At 40.2% G+C, this 19,660-nt stretch overlaps 1 protein-coding gene across 3 annotated transcripts in view; it reads left to right on the top strand.

The window, feature by feature from the left end:
- Positions 1 to 19,660, top strand: part of DRC11 (dynein regulatory complex subunit 11) — a 192,273-nt gene that overhangs the window by 21,454 nt on the left and 151,159 nt on the right. For all 3 annotated transcript variants that reach the window (XM_054258074.2, XM_008999752.5, XM_054258075.2), the window contains exons 4-5: positions 2,007 to 2,198; positions 3,289 to 3,360. In XM_054258074.2, the coding sequence (XP_054114049.1) occupies positions 2,007 to 2,198; positions 3,289 to 3,360 (264 nt within the window). The remainder of the gene's footprint in view (positions 1 to 2,006; positions 2,199 to 3,288; positions 3,361 to 19,660) is intronic.

The following is a 19,660-nucleotide window of genomic DNA, read 5'->3' as shown; positions in this document are numbered from 1 at the left end:
AAAATTTATTTTAAAATTCGTTTTAAGGACAGAATCTCACTCTTTTGCCCTAGCCACAGTGCAGTGGCATGATCATAGCTCATTGTAGCCTCCAATTTCTGGGCTCAAGTGATCCTCTTGCCCAAGCCTCACAAATAACTGGGACTACAAGTGTGTGCCCCCACACACCACTGATTCAAAACAAGATTCTTTGTACAAAGAGGAGCTTACCTTGTTGCCCAGCCTGGTCTTAAATTCCTGGACTCAAGTAATCCTCCCACGTCGGCATCCCTAAGTGCCAGGATTACAGGTGCGAGCCTCTGGGGCTTTGCTGACTCTAGTGGTCTGTCCCTTCTGCTTCCATCCATGCATGGACATCCCCCGAGGTAGGCCACATGTGTCCCTCTTCCCTTGCTCCAGGAACAGGAGTGGGGCCTCCTTCCTGAGCTTGCTCAGAGTTCACACAGCTCTCAGCTGCACCCAGAGCTCCCACAGGCCCCAACATGAACCCAGAGCTCACACAGGTCTCAGCATGCACCCAGACCACACAGGCCCCAGCTGCACCCGGAGCTCACACAGTCTCACCTATACTCAGTGTCCAGACAGGCCCCAGTATGCACCCAGTGTTCACACAGGCCCCACCCACACCCAGAGCCCATACAGGCCTCACCTGCACCCGGAGCTCACACAGTCTCACCTGTACTCAGTGTCCACACAGGCCCCAGTATGCACCCAGTGTTCACACAGGCCCCACCCACACCCAGAGCTCACACAGGCCTCACCTGCACCCGGAGCTCACACAGTCTCACCTATACTCAGTGTCCACACAGGCCCCAGTATGCACCCAGTGTTCACACAGGCCCCACCCACACCCAGAGCTCACACAGGCCTCACCTGCACCCAGAGCCCACACAGGCCCCACCTGCAACCAGAGCCCACACAGGCCCCACCTGCACCCAGAGCTCACACAGGCCCCACCTGCAACCAGAGCCCACACAGGCCCCACCTGCACCCAGAGCTCACACAGGCCCCACCTGCAACCAGAGCCCACACAGGCCTCACCTGCACCCAGAGCCCACACAGGCCCCACCTGCAACCAGAGCCCACACAGGCCCCACCTGCACCCAGAGCTCACACAGGCCCCACCTGCAACCAGAGCTCACACAGGCCCCACCTGCAACCAGAGCCCACACAGGCCCCACCCACACCCAGAGCTCACACAGGCCTCACCTGCACCCAGAGCCCACACAGGCCCCACCTGCAACCAGAGCCCACACAGGCCCCACCCACACCCAGAGCTCACTCTGGCCCCAGCAAGCACCCGGAGCCCTTGTTCTCAAAAGGGCTCTTTTCTCAGAAAGTGGCACAGCCCCTCACCTGACTTTGTTTCCATATATGCCACATTAGATCTCCCAAACAACATTTTACTTTCCAGCCCTGATTTTTCTGTTTTAGTAGTACTCATCGTGTTTGAATGTTTTAAGATGCAAGTTTTAGACACTGGAAGACTTTTCATATATAAAATTTAATGCCCCAAAAATGATTTCAACACTAGTTGTATTCACTGGGTCATTCTGTAATTTATTTTAAGATCAGCATTTTACTTCACATATATTTTAGATTTTAAAATCTCATATTAGAGGTATGTTTTCCATTTCTATGTTTCTACTCTAAAGTTAATGAAATATTGACAGCAATTTCAGGTTTTACTGAATCAATTTTATTGACATTTTTAGTATATTTGCTGCCAACCTGAAATATCATGGAGCTACTTAGTATTTTGTACAGAAGGGTAAAGGAAAGTCATGGGGTCCTTAAATGTGGGGTGACAGCATGAGCATGGCAGGTTATCAAAATAGACATCATTCACTGGAAAGATGAGCAGTGTTCAGCAGCTCTCACGCTTCCTATCAGCCGTGGGGACTCCTAGCAGGACTGTGTTTCAAGTAAGCATGTGTGATGTGTCTGGGATCAAATGATGTGGCTGACATGCTTAACCATTGATGTATCTTAACTGTTTTTTGCAGAAATACTCTGTAAAGAGTATCCCTTTCGATGAGGCTGTAAAATTAATCCAGATTGCTGAGAGGGCCCGACAAGGTCGCCTAAGGGCATCATTCATGAAGCAAATCTTTCTGCAAGAATATAGAGCAAAGCAATCCAAGACACTCGACCAGAAAGTGATGAATCGCTGGGCTGCTGCACTCCGTATTCAGAAGGTGCAAACACAGGGCTCCTGGAGTTGGGGTATAAGGTGTCTTACATACTAAAGATGCATCCCAACTTAGGGGCCGAGCTCCAAAACTCAAACCCCAAATCCTATCCTTAATAGAACTGGATTACATTCCACAAAGATTTATTAACTTACCCTGGGGAGACCATTAACTAAGCTTGATAATATTTTCAAATTTTTACTCTAAATAGGTATTAAACTCAGGGCATTTTATTCAAATATTGTTAAAGACCATTGATAATTGTTGAATGTTGCTAAAACGCAGTGAGGATATACATCCATAATGATTTTTTTAATACATTCACACACAGATACATATAATTACAGAAGGGGGAGCAGGCCTTAATAGGTTCCAGAAACGTGCAGCAGCCATCACTAATAACGAGCACATCAGTGTCCCTTCTAGAAGGAATCCTTCAGTTTTTTTTTTCTTATCAGATAAGCACCATGGATTTGTGCCCCATTTTTTTTCAAATAGAGGCTACGGTTACTCACAGGGAAACGCAGCAGATGGCAATGTGATACAAACTAGCATTGGGTGTCAGAGAAAATAAGTCTAAGGACATAAAATTGGGCCGGAGATCAGGACTCTTTGTCCCTAATTTTCCCTGCATAGGAATAGGAGAAGGTGGTGGGGAAGGATGGATAAGACACTGTTTTCTTTGGGGTTTCTGTGGGAATATCAAGTTTTAGCATCTGAGTTAAAAGCTTGAGTTGTACAATTCTTGGAGGTTACTATATTTCCCCACATTACTTTGGACATTTCACTTTTAAAACCATGAAGGGCCATCCTTAGATCGAGCCTCATATTCCTGCTACCTAGAAGTTTCTCTTGAAGAAACCAAGGTAAAGGAATCTCACTAATAACAATCGCAGGTCAGTTCTGTGGTTCATTCTTCTTAACAATTTGTTTGCCTGTGATCAAGAAGAAAAAATATTCCATCATCCCACATGCACAACCTAGAGCTTATGATTAGTTGGCACTTTGCGATGTGCAGCTTATATGAGAGAAGCAGCACACCGTGTTTTCTCTGTATTTTTATGTATTCAGCAAGTAACCATCTACTTGTTTTTAGGTTTGGCGAGGTTTCCATGAATGTAAGAACACTGAAAAACTGAGAGAAGAGGAGATGGTCTTCCTGGGTATGGTGAGTTTTTTTAAGAGGTAGCATCCGGTTTTCCTAAAGACAATAGAATACGTGAGACAGTGTCTTCTTTAGAGCATTTCTGAGGGAAGAAATGAAAGAAAAATAAATGAGTTAATGGAATGGAGTCACCCGTATGATACAGAAGCTGGCCCAGGGAGATGTGAGGGCATCAGGGTTATATCCATTTACACGTCTCTGCACAAGCTGTGGAAAGCTCTAGATGTGGAAACAGGCTGGGAGCTGTCACAGTCTGCTATTCCTGTCTCACGTCACAGGTGCATACCACTTTCTTAGTATGGACAGTCACGACAGTGGGTTTACAATGATACAGCTGGCTTTTTCTTTGGTGCTGGTGATTACTGAATTATAGAGTTGGAAAGGTGGATTAGTTATCTATTGTCACATAACAACGTTATCCAAACTTTGTAGCTTAAAATACCTATTTGGGCTGGGCACAGTGGCTGACGCCTGTAATCCCAGCACTTTGGGAGGCCCAGCAGGGCAGATCACAAGGTCAGGAGCTCGAGATCATTCTGGCCAACATGGTGAAACCCTGTCTCTAACAAAATACAAAAAATTGGCTGGGCATGGTGGTACGTGCTGGTAGTCCCAGCTCCTCAGGAGGCTGAGGCAGGGGAATCACTTAACCCGGGAGGAAGAGGTTACAGTGAGCTGAGATCACACCACTGCACTCCAGCCTGGCAACAGAGCAAGACTCTATCTAAAAATAAAAAGCCACCTATTTATTGTCTCATAGTTTCTGAGGGCCAGGAATCTGGGCACATCTTAACTAGGTCAGAATGTCACAAGGCTGCAGTCAAGGTGTCAGCCAGGGCTGAGGTCTCATCTGAGGTTCAACTATGGAAGGAGTTGCTTCTAAGCTTGTATCGTTGCTAGCAGGATTCTGTTCCCTGTGGGGCATCAGATCCTGGGCCACAGTTCGTGCCAGCTGTTAGCCGGAGGCAGGCCCTAGTTCCATGCCATGTGGGCTTCTCCATATGGCAGTTGACTTCATCTAAGTTGCCAGGGAGAGAGGGGCTGCTCAGAATCTTATGTAAATGATCACAGAAGTGGCATCCCATCACCTTTTCCCTGTCATATTCGTTAGAAGCAAGTTATGGGGCCACCAACACTCAAGGGGAGGGGATTACATGAGGGATCAGGAGACAGGGTCACTGGGACCGTCTTAGAGTCTGTCTGCTGCTAAAGATTTTTCTGCGTGCTTTGCATCACTGAGTGCATGACCTTTGAGGAAGCCTGACTCGTCTTCTGCCTGAGCCCCTCCTGAAAACAGAACCTCTGCCTCCCACAGGAGCCCATTCTCTTTCACTGAAATGCAACTGGCCTCCCTGCAGATCCCGCTGCCAGGCTGGGCTCTGTCTCCTGCAGTAGCCCAGAATGTGTCTTCTTTCCCTTTCACGTGACAACCCCTCAAGTACTTGGAAGCAGCTGTCAAACCCTCTGAAGCCAATTCTTTGCAAAGCTCATTATGACCAGAGATGGGGACCAGTCTTAGTGGGGCTTGTGTTGTTGTTGTTGACCCACTCAGTTTTCACTAAAGGACATTGTCATTTCAAAAAGAAAAGAAACAAAGGCCTTTTGGGACTTGTTCCAGCATTGACTACAGGTGTGTTCTGGCGAGCTACATGGCTTGATGCCCCCTATTTAGTGCCCGGATAAAAGTGTTGAAATGGTAACATCGATAAATACAATGACTACGTCTTTGAAAACGCTAATAACATACAAAGCTCTGATGACGCCAATCAAGAAAAGAAGCAAAGGAAATACAAATGTACAGCCAATATGTACATAGGTGTATATGTAGATATACACACATATGACATATATTACATATACATACATGTGGTCATATGCACAATATACAATGACCACAGGCACTAGCAACTTAAAAACTATTAGGTGATGTCATGAGCAACTGTGATCATAAAATAGAAAATATCGAACAGAGGAAAATTGTCTAGGGAAGTATAAATAGCAAAACTGACCAAAGGAGAAGAAATCTAAATGATATAATCGTGTAGCAAATGCTGAAAAGATTTTCAAAGTCCCTCTGTTAGTTTGGATCCTGTGAGAGCAGAGGCCACGGTGGAATTAGGCATGCAAGGGATATATTAGGAGAATGTCTTCAAAGAATAAAGGGAGACCCCCAAAGAAGGCAGGAAGAACCCTCAGGTCAGGACACAGGTCAGGTGGCTGGGAAAGAGGCACCAAGGAACGAGGGCTGAGAAAGGGGAGTCTCTGACTGTAGCACAGTGTCCATAAGGAAACTTAAATTGCTTTTAAAAATCTATGCTAACCAAAGAAAAGAGAACCAGGAAGGATGATACTCAGTTTGGGGAAGGACCCAGTGGCAGTACAATCTCAAGGACTGCTACTGAGGGTTTAACTGCCCACCTTTCTGAGTTCAGTTTGTCTCATTACAAACACACCTTTTTTCCCAATAATACCAAACCTTGGAATTTCTTTGCTACAAAAAAAAAAAAAAAGCCAAGAATATGAGCAAAGTATACAGGATGTAGCTGTTCGTATCAGTATAATTTTAGAATTGTAAGAAATTGGTGCCCAGAAATAGGTAGGTATAATACTCCATTGTGTATCTCTAGAAGTGATGTTTTAGACCTTCTACATATTTTGTGAAATGTAAAAACAGGACACCATGGTCCTATTTTTAAATTATTGCTTAGTCTGATGTCTTTCAGCAATAAACATGTGTTTTATTCCTTAAAAAATTACAGATAAAATTCATGTTCAAAATTATGTTAGAGGGGAAAAAGACATGAATCAGGACTTAAATAATTTGTAGCTTTTAAAATTGTACCTCAATTAAATAATAGTCAATTTGAAATACATTTTGCCAATTCCATGTACTTAACAAATCCATATATCAGGTAGGACAGAAATTGGGATATGATTTTTTTCATTTCTGTCTATAACAGTAGACACAGTAGAAACGTCAGAGAATCATGTAAGAAGTAGAACAAATACAGCATTTAAAGCAATGTGAGGATATGGTTTTCTTTATAATGTCTTTTCCTTTTAGGGTTAAGTGTTAATTCTAGTACTGCCTCCCTCTTCTCACTGTCAGGGAAAATAAATAAAGGGGTCACCACTATGTGGTTTTGATACTTTAAATCCTTTTGTTCTGTGATCAACTATAAATGTAACCATTTAAGTCACATTTTAATTAAGTCTTCTTGTATAAATATTAAATTTTCTTTTCAGGGATTTTAGGATTTAAAATAAATTAAAAGATTTTAATAGCAGTATTAAGTAGAACTAAAATAGAATTTAGTTCGGTTTTCAGGATATTGCCACATAATTTTCGTTGGTTTTATAATGGCACATTGTAAATGACAAACAACATGGCAAGTTCGTTTAGTTTTAGGATAGTTTACATTTTTCTCCGGCCCCTCACCCTGCATTGCTCCACCTGCAGTCATGGCCTCTTCATGTGGCCTTTGTTGTTAGCCCAGAATTATTTTGTTTGAGGAAAGAATTCAAATCCATGTTCCAGAAACTTGGAACTGCCTAGTTTCCTGATGAAGGGGCAAGGTCTCAACACATCTGTGTTTTAAACTCTCAAATTGTGATAACCAGTCTTACTGCCTTAAAAACATGGGAATTAACCCCAGAAGAGCAGATATTAGTTCAGAAATATATTGATTTTGTCACCTACAGTCTTGATTTCTGTTTGATCTTTGTGTTTCAAAAAAAAAAGCCAGCATTTGCTTTTGGAAATTGGGAGCCCCTTGGGACCCAACCTGTCTTTTGCTTTTTCGTTGTTCAGGTGTGCTGTCAGAATCCAGCGGATCAGCAATTCCTGCCAGGTTTCACACATTTTTATGATTTACAGATTCACCATAAAAGAGAAGGAAATTCTGACCCATGCTGCAACATGGATAAACCTGAAGGACATTGTGCTAAGTGAAAAAAGCTAGTCACAAAAAGACAAAGACAGTATGATGTCACCTATCTGCACTATCTAAAGTAGTCAAACTACGCAGGCAGAGAGTAGGGGGTGGTTGCCAGGGCCTGGGGGGAAGGAGAAAAGAAGAGTTCTTACTTAATGGGAGCAGAGTTTCCATTTTCAAGATGAAAAAGTTATAAAGATCTGTTGTGCAATAATGTGAATATAGTTAACACTACTTAACTGCACACTAAAAAATAGAATTATTGTTTTCATAGTCAGAAACATACTTTTTAATGCTGGCATATCACTGCATTTTATGTCATATTACATTTGTTTTACCACAATTAAATTTGTTTTAAAAAATTCACTGGCACATTGAAATGTATACTGAGATTCTATATAAACCATGGCTCTTAGCTAGTGGCAGAAATACAAAATAAAAATTACATGAGATTCTAATGTAATTTCATTGACTCTAAGATATCATCAGTTATAAGATGCATCATTACTTTTAGGTGCCATTAAGAAAAAAATGTTGCCAAATAAGCCAAAACACAACCTCGGTTGTAACACACATCCATCCCTAATTTCAGATATGCTAAACTATGAAAAATATGCATCTTAGAATTAGTGAAATGGGGTAAGTGGTGTCTGTCTTATTAGCAAAATATTAAAAGTTTTTAAAATTGGAGTTATTGACAAGGTGATGATGTGATGCTCATTCTTAACACAAGGAGTTAAATGGACTCAGCCTTTCTGAAAGCCAGTTGGCAAGTTGCCACAAGATGGTTAAGATATTTATATTCTTCATCCTTAAGTTATATTTCTTTCTTAAGATAACCACCAAAAACAGAGATTTATGTGATTAGAAGTTCCTGACAGTGTTCCTTTTAATAATGAAAAATTGGAAGTGTTTTCATATTCTTACAGTATGTATCAAGTTAAATAATTACAGTGTTAAATAATTTATGATGTAGTGATATGCCAGCATTTAAAAGTATGTTTCTGACTAATTTTGACTACATAAAAATGCTCAAGGTAAAAATTCAGGATTTAGAATTACACATATAACGTGTATAATTCTAAAGCATATAGACTTCAACTGAAGTATAAAGACTTCAACTAAGTATATACACACATCCATGCACATACAAAAGAAAGAAAGAAAATATTCCTAATCCGAATACAATTTATGTTTTAATGTGTGAGCTTTGGGATATTTCTTCTTTGTCTGTAATCGTCTGCATTTTCTAAAATAGTCAAATTTTACTTTGTTAATTAAAAACAGCACACATTTAAAAGTAAAAGCAACCTACCAAAATGTCAGAATCGAAGAAATCTAGCCTCACTCCGCACAACAGAAAATCGAAAACAAATACCCAGCACCAAGATTATCACCAGCAATATCCCATAACTCAGATATGAAGATGAGATGACCTCCAGGGCCGCAGAGAAGGAAAACAACTCTGAGCTAATAGCAAGCAAATCAGACTTCTACATCCACAACGCTCCTCCCCCCAGTCTGCTAGGCACCTCATGTATGAAAAATCCCTCCCAGACTCATGGTTTCTACACTAAGATCAAAGTAAACAACCAGATTTCCCATCTTGGGTTCCCTTGCAAGAGAACTATACCGGCCTCAACCTACAGAAATCATCATGACTGTCTACAGGGACAGAAACTTACTAGGGCAGCCAGAGACAAAGGGAAAGGCAGGATTAGCATCCCCAGCCCACGAAACTCTTCTCTGTATCTTGGCCAAAAGAGATGCAAGATCAGAACGGCTGTTGAGCAGCACCACACTGTAGGAGGCAGGCTCCACAGGTGCCCTGAGCACAAGCCACTAGCCAGCCTTCCTGCATGGCAGGGGTATCCCCTTTGGGACCCTCCCCGCTGGGACAGGCAGCACTCCAAACATTTGCTAGAGCAAATGCAAACCTGGGCTTAAGGTTCCATCCAGTTCTAAAAAGGAGGCAGTGACCTAGCAATAAAGGAGATTCAACAGGTAAATTGCAAAAGCTCTAAGCAAACTTATCAAAAGGAAACCAAAGCAATCCAGACAGAAAAGACTAGAATAAATAACTAATTTCTCAATGAAAAGACATGGACATACACCAACAAGAAATAATAGCAAACAGGAAATGTGACCTCCCAAATGAAACAAAGCAAGAAGCCAGTGACTGACCCTAATGGGATGGCAACATGTGCACCCTCGGATCAATAATTCAAAATAGCAATTTCAAGGAAATTCAATAAACTCCAGTATAACACAGGAAATCAATTTGGAAATTTATCAGAAAATTTTAACAGGGAAATTTAACAAAGGTATTGAAATAATTTTTAAAAATCAAACAAATCCTGGAACTGATAAATACATTTGCTGGATAGAAAAATATGTTAGAGGTCCTTAACAGCAAAATGGATCAAGCAGAGTAAAGATTCAGCTTGAAGGCAAGCTATTTGAAAAAAAAAAAAAAAGTCAGAGGAGAAAAAAAAAGAATGAAAAGGAATGAAGAATACCTACAATATATAGAAAATTACCTCAGAAGAACAAATCCAACAATCATTAGTATTCAAGAGAGAACTGAGAAAGGGTAGAAGCCTTTTTCAAAGGAATAACAGAAAACATTTCAAACCTAGAGAAAGATAAAAATATCCAAGTATAGGAAGGTTAGAGATCACCAAACAATTCAGTCTACATAAGACTATCCCAAGGTGTATAATAAATAATCAGACACTCAGAAGTCAAGTACAGGAATGGCATCCTAAAAGCAACAAGAAGCTCTTAAGTTTAATTAGATCCCATTTGTCTATTTTGGCTTTTGTTGCCATTGCTTTTGGTGTTTTAGTCATGAAGTTCTTGCCTATGCCTTTGTCCTGAATGGTTTTCTTCTAGGGTTTTTATGGTGTTAGACCTTATGTTTAAATCTTTAACCCACCTGGAGTTACTTTTTGTATAAGGTGTAAGGAAGGGGTGTATCGTTAGAATGAACTGGCAATGAACAGAATGGGAAAAAAATTTCGCAAGCTATCCATCTGACAAAAAGCTAAAATCCAGAATCTACGAAGAACTTAAACAAATTTACAAGAAAAAAACAGCCCCATCAAAAAGTGGACAAAGGATATGAACAGACACTTTTCAAAGGAAGACATTTATGCAGCCAACAAACGTATGAAAAAATGCTCATCATCAATCGTCATTAGAGAAATGCAAATCAAAACTACATTGAGATCCCATCTCACGCCAGTTAGAATGGTGATCATTAAAAATCTGGAGACAACAGATGCTGGAGAGGATGTGGAGAAATAGAAACACTTTTACAATGTTGGCGGGAGTGTAAATTAGTTCAACCATTGTGGAAGACAGTGTGGCGATTCCTCAAGGATCTAGAAATATAAATACCATTTGACTCAGCAATCCCATTACTGGGTGTATATCCAAAGGATTATAAATCATTCCATTATAAAGACACATGCACCTGTATGTTCTTTGCAGCACTGTTTACAATAGGAAAGACCTGAAACCAACCCAAATGCCCATCAATGATAGACTGGATAAAGAAAATGTGACACATATACACCATGGAATACTGTGCAGCCATAACAAAGGATGAGTTCATGTCCTTTGCAGGGACATGGATGAAGCTGGCAACCATCATTCTCAGCAAACTGACACAAGAACAGAAAACGGAACACCACATGTTCTCACTAATAAGTGGATGTTGAACAATGAGAACACACGGACACAGGGAGGGGAACATCATACACTGGGGCCTTTTGGGGGCTGGAGGGCTAGGGGAGGGATAGCAGGGGGTGGGGAGGTTGAGGAGAGATAACATTAGGAGAAATACCTAATGTAAGTAACGGGGGTGGATGCAGCAAACCACCACATCATACCTATGTAACAATCCTGCAAGATCTGCACATGTACTGCAGAACTTAAAGTATAATAATAGAAAAAGACACAGATGGACTTAAAGCAAAAGAATAGGATAAGATATTCCATGCAAATGGACAAAAGGACAGGAGTATGTATACTTCTGTTAGTTAAAATAGACTACAAACCGTCCAGGTGCAGTGGCTCATGCCTGTAATCCAGGGGAGGCCTAGGTGGGTGGATCATTTGAAGTAACGGGTTCAAGACCAGCCTGGCCAACATGGTGAAACCCTGCTTCTATTAAGAATACAAAAATTAGCCATGGTGTCAGGCACCTGTAGTCCCAGCTACTCAAGAGACTGAGGCAGAAGAATCGCTTGAATGAAAGAGCAAGACTCCATCTCAAAAGATAAAAGTAATTAAAAAATAGACAGCAAACAAAGCATTGTAAAAAACAACCCCAAAAACCCACTATATATCATGGGGTCAATTCAGCAAGAGAATGTAACAATTATAAATATATATGAAACCAACACTGAAGCACCCAAGTATAAAGCAGACATTAAATCAATCTAAAGAGAGAGAGAAACTGCAGTACAATAATAGCAGGTGGCTTTAACACCCCGTTCTCAGTAGTGGACAGATCATCCAGACAGAAAAATCAACAAAGCAGCATGAGAATTAAGCTATGCAGTAGACCAGACGGCCCTACCTGACATTTACAGAACATTTTACCCAGCTGCTGCAGTATACACATTTTTCTCATCAGCACATGGAATAGTCTCCAGAACAGACCATGTGTTAGGCCACAAATCAAATTTTAAAAATTTGAAATCGTATCAGGTATCTTTTCTGACAACAATGGAATAAAACTAGAAATCAATAACAAGAGAAAACTTGGGAATGATACAAACATGGAAATTAAACAACATGCTCATGAATGACCATTGGGTCAATGAAGAAATGAAGAAGAAAATTTAAAAATTTCCTGAAACAAATGAAAATGGAAACCAACATATGAACATCTGTGGGATATAACAAAAGCAGCACTAAGAGAGATACTTAGAGCAAATGAAGGCCTAGGTCAAAAAAACAGAAAGAGCTCAAACAACCTAACAGTGCATCTCAAGGTACTAGAGAAAGCAAATCCAAAGTTAGTGAAAGGAAGGAAAGAAAGATCAGAGCAGAAATAAATGAAATTGATACTAAAACACACGCACAAATCAACAAAATGAAAAGCTGAGTTTTTGGAAAGTTAACAAAATTGACAGACCTTTAGCTAGACTAGGAGGGAAAAAGAAGACTCCAATAAAAGAAATCCGAAATTTAAGAGGAGACTTAACAATGATACCACCATGGTATACAGGATCTTTAGAAACTATGGCAAGCAACTGTACACCAACAACTGGAAAGCCTGTAAGAAACAGATCAATGTCTGGACACTTAACAACCTACCAAAATTAGACCATGAAGCAGCAGAAACCTCAACAGACCAATGACGACTGCTGAGACTGAGTCATCAATAAAAATCATCCCATCAGAGAAAAGCCCAGGATCTGCTGGGTTCACCGCCGAATTCCACTGAACATTTAAACAAGAACTAATACCAATACTACTCAAACTATTTTTTAAAAAATTAAAGAGAAGAAAAGACCAGTTGATACTTGAGCCACGCAGGTTTGACCTGCATGGGCCCATTTATAAGCCGATTTTTCTTTTGCCTCTGCCACCTTTAAGACAGCAAGACCAACTCTTCCTCTTTTCTCCTCCTCCTCAGCTTACTCAATTTGAAGACAGTGAGGATGAAAACTTTTATGATGATCCACTTCGACTTAGTGAAATAATCTTCTCTTTCTTACGGTTTTAATAGCATTTTCTTTTCTCTCACTTCTCTGTAAAAATACAGAATGTAATACATGTAAAATATAAAATATGTGTTAATGGAATGTTTATGTTATCAGTAAAGCATCTGGTCAACAGTAGGCTATTAGTAGTTAAGTTTTAGGGAGTCAAATGCTATGTGCAGATTTTTTTACTGTGTGTGGCACCAGCACTTCTAACCCCCGTGTTGTTCAAGAGTCAACTGTACTTTCCAACTCATTATATAAGGCCTGATACCAAAGCCAGACAGACACAAAACAAGAAAACTACAGGCCAACATTCCTGATGAACACAGATGGAGAAGTGCTCAACAAAACGCTAACAAACCCAATTCAATAATGCATTAAAAAGATCATTCACAGCAACGAGAACACATGGACACAGGGAGGGGAACAACACACACTGGGGCCTGTTGGAGTCGGGGGCAGGCAGAGGGCAAGCTCATGCATGCAGGGCTTCATACCTAGGTGATGAGTTGATAGGTGCAGCAAACCACCATGGCACACATTTACCTGTGTGACAAACCTGCACATACTGCACATGCACCCTGGAAATTAAATTTTAAAAAATACAGTCGGGGGGAAAAAAAAGATCATTCACCATGACCCAGTGGGATTCATCCCAGGGATGAAAGAATGGTTCAACATGCACAAATCAATAAACATGAAACATCACATCAACAGAACCAAGAACAAAAACCATGTGATCATTTCAATAGATGCCGGAAAAGCATTCAATAAAAGTCAACATCCCTTTGTGATAGAAACTCTAAACAAACTGGGCACCGAAAGAACATACCTCCAAACAGTAAAGGTAATACATGACAGACCCACAGCTGACATCATACTGAATGGGGGAAAACTGAAGACCTTTCCCCTAAGCTCTGGAACAGGACAAGGTGCCCACTCACAACTTTTATTCAACATAGTACTGGAAGTCCTAGCCAGAGTAATTTGGCAAAAGAGATAAATCAAAGACATCCAAATTGGAAGGAAAGACGTCATATTAGCCTTTTTTGCAGCTGACATGATCTTATAGCTAGGAAAACCTAAAGAATCCATCAAAAAACTGTTAGAATTTATAAATGAATTCAGCAAAGTTACGGGACACAAACCAGCATGCAAAAAATCAGTAGCATTTCTATAGCCAACAGTGAAAGTCTAAAAATAACCCAAAGAAGTAATGCCATTTACAGTAGCTACAAAAATATGAAACACCTAGGAATAATTTAAACCAAAGAAGTGAAAGATTTCTACAAGGAAAACTATAAAACACTGAGGGAAAAATTGAAGAGAACACAAAAAATGAAATGATATGCCATGCTCATGGTTTGGAAGAATTAATATTGTTAAAATGTGAATACTAACCAAGAAATGTACAGATTTAGTGCAATCCCTATCAAACTAACAATGATATTCTTCACAAAAATAGAAAAAATATTCTAAAATTCCTATGGAACCACAAGAGACCATGAATAGCCCAAACAATCCTGAGCAAAAAGAGCAAAGCTGGAGATATTGCATACACTACCTGACTTCCAAATATACTACAAAGCAGTAGTAACCAAAATAGCATGATATTGGCTTGAAAAGAGACACAGAGACCCATGAAACAGAATTGAAAATCCTGAAATAAATCCATGCATTTACAGCCAATTCATTTTCAACAGAGCTCCAAGAACAGACATTGGAAAAAGGACAGTCTCTTCAATAAATGAGGCTAGAAAAACTGGATAACCAAATGCAGAAGAATAAGGCTAGACACCTGTATCTCACCATATGCAAAATCAAATCGAAATGCGTTTTATCAAAAAGATAAAAAATAATGGATTCTGGCAAGAATGTGGAAAAAAAGGAGTACTTGTGCACTATTGCTGGGAATGGAAATGAGTATAGCCAATATGGAAAACGGCATGGAAGTTCCTCAAAAGACTAAAAATAGGACTATTAAGCTGATAGAGCCGTTAAAAGTAATGGCAAAACCTGCAGTTGCTTTTGCACCAACCTAATACCGTATGATCCAGCAATCCCACTAGGGAGTGCAAATCCAAAAGAAAGGAAACCAATGCACTGAGGAGACACCTGCACTTGCATATGTGTTGTAGCCAAGATACGGCTATTGTTTCTCTTTGTACAGTAGGCTAAGTGCCTAGTAACAGATGAGTGAATAAAGAAAATGTGGTATGTACATACACAGTGGAATATTACTCAGCCAAAAAAATAATGAAATCCTGTCATTTGCAGACATGAATGGAACCAGGAAGTCATTATGTTAAGTGAAATAAGCTAGCTCAGGAAAACAAAAACCCCATATTCTCACTTACACGTGGGAGCTAACAAACTGAATCTCCTGAAGATGTAGCGTAGACTGGTGGTTACTAGAGGACTGGAAGGGTAGGCGGGTGAGGGGAGATGAAGAAAGGTTGATTCATGGATAGAAAAATACAGTTCTATAGAAGGAACAAGATCTAGTGTTTGACAGCTCAATCAAGTATGGTTAACAATAATCAATAGTGTATTTGAAAATAGCTAACAAGAGTAGGATTTGTAAGTTCCCAGCAGAAAGAAAAGAGAAACATTTGAGATGATGGATAGTCCAACTCCCCTGATTTGATCATTACACGTTACATAAATATATCCAAATGTCACATATACCCTGCAGATGTGTACATCTATTATGCATTCATTTTTAAAAATAAAGAAATAGTAATATGTTTTACAAAAAATAGAGTAAAATTAAATGGCAGTAGAGAAATTTCTTAAAATGTTCCCCCAAGATCTCCAGATTGTTTGGTGTATATGAGCAGGTACATAGGTGATGCCATGTCAGTATTTCTGTGTTCAACACCCTTAAGACACACATGGACGTAGAATGTAATGATAAGAACAGGTGTTATATCCAGTTTTCTGCTTTAAAAATTAAATTGGAATTCAAAAGATTTAATCTAATACAATCTGCTTAACATGAAATTTTACTTCAGCATCAGTTGAGATTTGACAACTTCTCTTTAATTAGATTTCCATTTCATTTGATTCAGTCCACATTTATGGAACACCAGTGCTGTGCCACATGCCAGAAACTTAGGCAGTGGCCAGAGGCAGTCTGTCCATGCCGAAGTCTTACTAGCTCACACTGACACATACAGAGATACAATTACGTGTTTTTAACTTTTTTTAGTTACTTTGTAGTTTACATGTACTCAACCCACATCAATGAAGTTTGTATTCTTTTTTTCAGCCATACACAGTGTCAATGGCATACAGAGAATGTCTGGTTTGTATTTAAATGTGACTCTCTTCGGTTTGCTTTCTTTTGAGTATGTCTCCCCTTGGTATTACGTGTTTTATTGAAATTTGTACACCATCGAAAAATATATGGATTCAGTTTTTAAAAGAATGTTATCTTCTGTTCACTGGCTGAAAATCATTTTTAAAAATCCCAAATCTATTACCCTAAATCCAAGAAATGTTTGCAATTGAATGTATTTTCCACTATATCACTGGTTAAGATACTAGCTCCTCATTTTAAAATTTGTTTTTGTGTTATTCCATTTTGTCGCATTATACCAATGTAGAAACCACTGACTTACCAAAACCGTACTTACCTCTTCAAGAGAGGTGTGGCACGTTTCCAGGAGTGACTATTTAGGGACTGAAACCAGAATTGGAGCAAGAGACATCATCATGCCTTCATTCCTGACCAACTGTTTCTTTTACCATTGTCATATAAATTATTTTTTTGGATATTGCCATCTTAAGTATTTATATTCTCGAATCTACAAAGAAAAATAAATGGCACCCTAAAAATTGATGTGCAGCTATTTTAATTGGCAGAGCCAATGGTGTGGAGCACGCAGAAGGAAACTTAATGATCGTAATACATTTCATTCTGTGGATCTCTTTGAAATAATTTGTCCTGCAGTCATGACCATGATACATTTTATGTTACCCTGAAGCTATCAACGTTTGCATTATAATAAAGGACACTGGAGGAACACTTATTAAAGAGGAAGACCAGTCACTTTTAAACGCATCTACTGAATCCTAAAAGCAACGTAAAACCCTGTTCGCCGTCCCATTCTAACACGAAGCAAGCTGTATTCTAAATTACTTTTTGGCCAATAAATTAAATTTCTTTCTTATTAACAACTAACCCCAAGTGCGAGCTTGGGAACCCAAATGAGCATGGCCCTCTTCCGAGACTCCACTTGGGAAAGCTCCGTGCACACAGTAACTGTGCTTTTGTTGGAGTCAGAGCGAGGGGTTCCTCTCTGGGAATTGCTGTCAAAGCCAGAGTGAGCAGAGAATCTAAATGAAATGCTCTTTGATGACCACCGTTTCATTTCAAAAGGAGATAAAACTGCGTCGTCCAGCTTGGTCATGTGCGTTATTCAACGTATTTGCTGCAGATGATCTTTGATTGTTTTTATTTAAAAATGTATTCTCAAAAACTAGATTCACTGTGATTTGTGGATCTTTGTTTGGCTTTGTTTTCATTTTGTTATACTTTTTAAATGCAAAAGGGCTGCTCCCTACATGTCCTGGGAAGGAAGCAGCACCTTGGAAACCAGTGTGGGTTTCCAGGCACCAGCTTTGAAGGCCTGCTCCCCTGCATTGAGGGAGAACCAGGCATGGGGTTGAGGGGGCAGTCTGGAGCATGCGCTTCCCAGGCAGACAGGGCTAGGCTCAAAGCCCAGCTCTGCAGTGTGCCAGTGGACAGATTTTAAGTGGCATACTCACCAGCGAGCCTCAGTTTCTTCTTCTGTAAGGGCAGGATTGTGCTACCTATTTCACAGAGATGCTGTTAGGGGGCCCTTATGACAGACTGAAGGAAAATGGTCGAGCCTGGAGCTTGGGATAGGATACGCCATCTTGGAATGGTAGCTGATGTTAATTATCTTGAAAAATGATAGTATGTTGTCATGATATCTGACTGATTTCATACAGTGGAAAACTATCGAGAACTGTAACGTTTCTTGCAACACAAGACAAAATATTCAAGGTAAGTAAACGGCTGTGTAAAATACATGTGCAGCTGAGTTCAAACTACAAAATGTCTTGGTCTTTGCCATCATATACTGCTGAAGTTATGAATTGGAAGTGAAGTCAGTTGAAAATATGATACCTGTAAAGCAAAAAAGACTTGTAACTGTCAAGTTTGGAGTAGCCCATAGGGTTTAGATCTCATCTGCAGCTGCCATGGCCACAGGGGGAATTGTGGAGGCAAATGTATTGTTGCACCAGAAAAAAGTCTGACACAATAAGCAGTGTGTCCTGGTACAGCTGTGCCTGCAGGGCTGTGAGACACTTGAGTGAGGAGATTAGGATTTCAAGGACACCCGGAAGAATCTGTGGTTTCCAGAGTCCACTTCTGGGAGGCTGTGGGGAAACAAAGTCACCATTTTCTTTTCTATTACGTGGAATTTCGCCATCTCGTTGCTCAGGAACCTCTGGTTTTATTTCCAGTTTTTTTTTCATATTGGGATGCAGCTCTATTCTTGTCTCATCATCAGAAACAAAATGACAAAAAGAAAGATCTTCCTTACCCTCCTGTTTGTCCCCTGAGCCCAGGACTCCTTGTCAACACTCTAGGCTGGAACATCTGCCTTTACTTATCTAATATGAGGGCTCGATGCAAAGTCCTCTCGTGCAGCAGATTAAAGCGCTTAAGGTCAGGGACCCTAGAGCCAACCTCCCTGGGTCCAGATTCCAGCTCGACTGTTTCTCAGCTGTGTGAACTTGGGCTGGCACCGTGCTCACTTTGTGCCAGAGTTCCTATAGGTGCAAAATGTAGGTACTGATAACTCCTAGCTCACAGATCTGTGTTAAGTGTGAAAGAAACTGCCGTCTGTAGAGCATTTAAACTACGTCTGGCAGCAGTGAGCACTACATAAGTGCTCGCCGTTAATTCCTTAAATAGCTTATAACCATGCATTCAGATGCTCACACCAGTCATCATTCAAAAATGCTTTTTAAATTGCCACCATTTAAGTTAGCAAAGACCAAGAAGGTTGATGCTACAGTGTCGGCAAGGTATAGAAGCACAGACGTCGTCATGCCCTTCTTGTGCAGGGAGGGTACATAGTGCAACCTCTTTGCAAGGCACTTCAGCAGTATTACAATTACCAATGCACAGTTTTTACAAAAGCATGGTCTCTAGTAGCCATAAACATTTCTTAAGTCAGAGAAGACCTCTCAGCAGAGAGAGACAGCAAAGCACAGAGAATAAGAACAGAGACTCCAGAATTAGATGCCTCAGGCCAAAGCCCCGGCCACCTCCTGGCTGTGTGACCTTAGGCAAGTTCCTTGACTTCTCTGTGCCTCGGCTTTCTCATATATAAGATGAAGATACTGATATCTAGTAGTATTAGGCTACGTTGAGAAATAAGGGGGTTAATACTTTACAACCACTTAAAATGGTGTTTAGCAAACCATAAATGCCATCAAAGTGTTTAATATATTTTTAAAGAAAGTAGTGCACAAAAGTAGCAGATGCAGAGTCCCCCACTAATCAGTTATAAGCACAACTAGACCTCTTATAACCCAGTCCCTAATAAAGACATATTTATACACTAAAAAATTTTTTTCAAAATTAAGCTTAACATGCTAGAG

This window comes from Callithrix jacchus, chromosome 6, assembly GCF_049354715.1.
Source record: "Callithrix jacchus isolate 240 chromosome 6, calJac240_pri, whole genome shotgun sequence".
Taxonomy (NCBI): domain Eukaryota; kingdom Metazoa; phylum Chordata; class Mammalia; order Primates; family Cebidae; genus Callithrix; species Callithrix jacchus.
The sequence above is the reverse complement of the archived record's forward strand: the minus strand, read 5'-3'. Positions and strand labels throughout refer to the sequence as shown.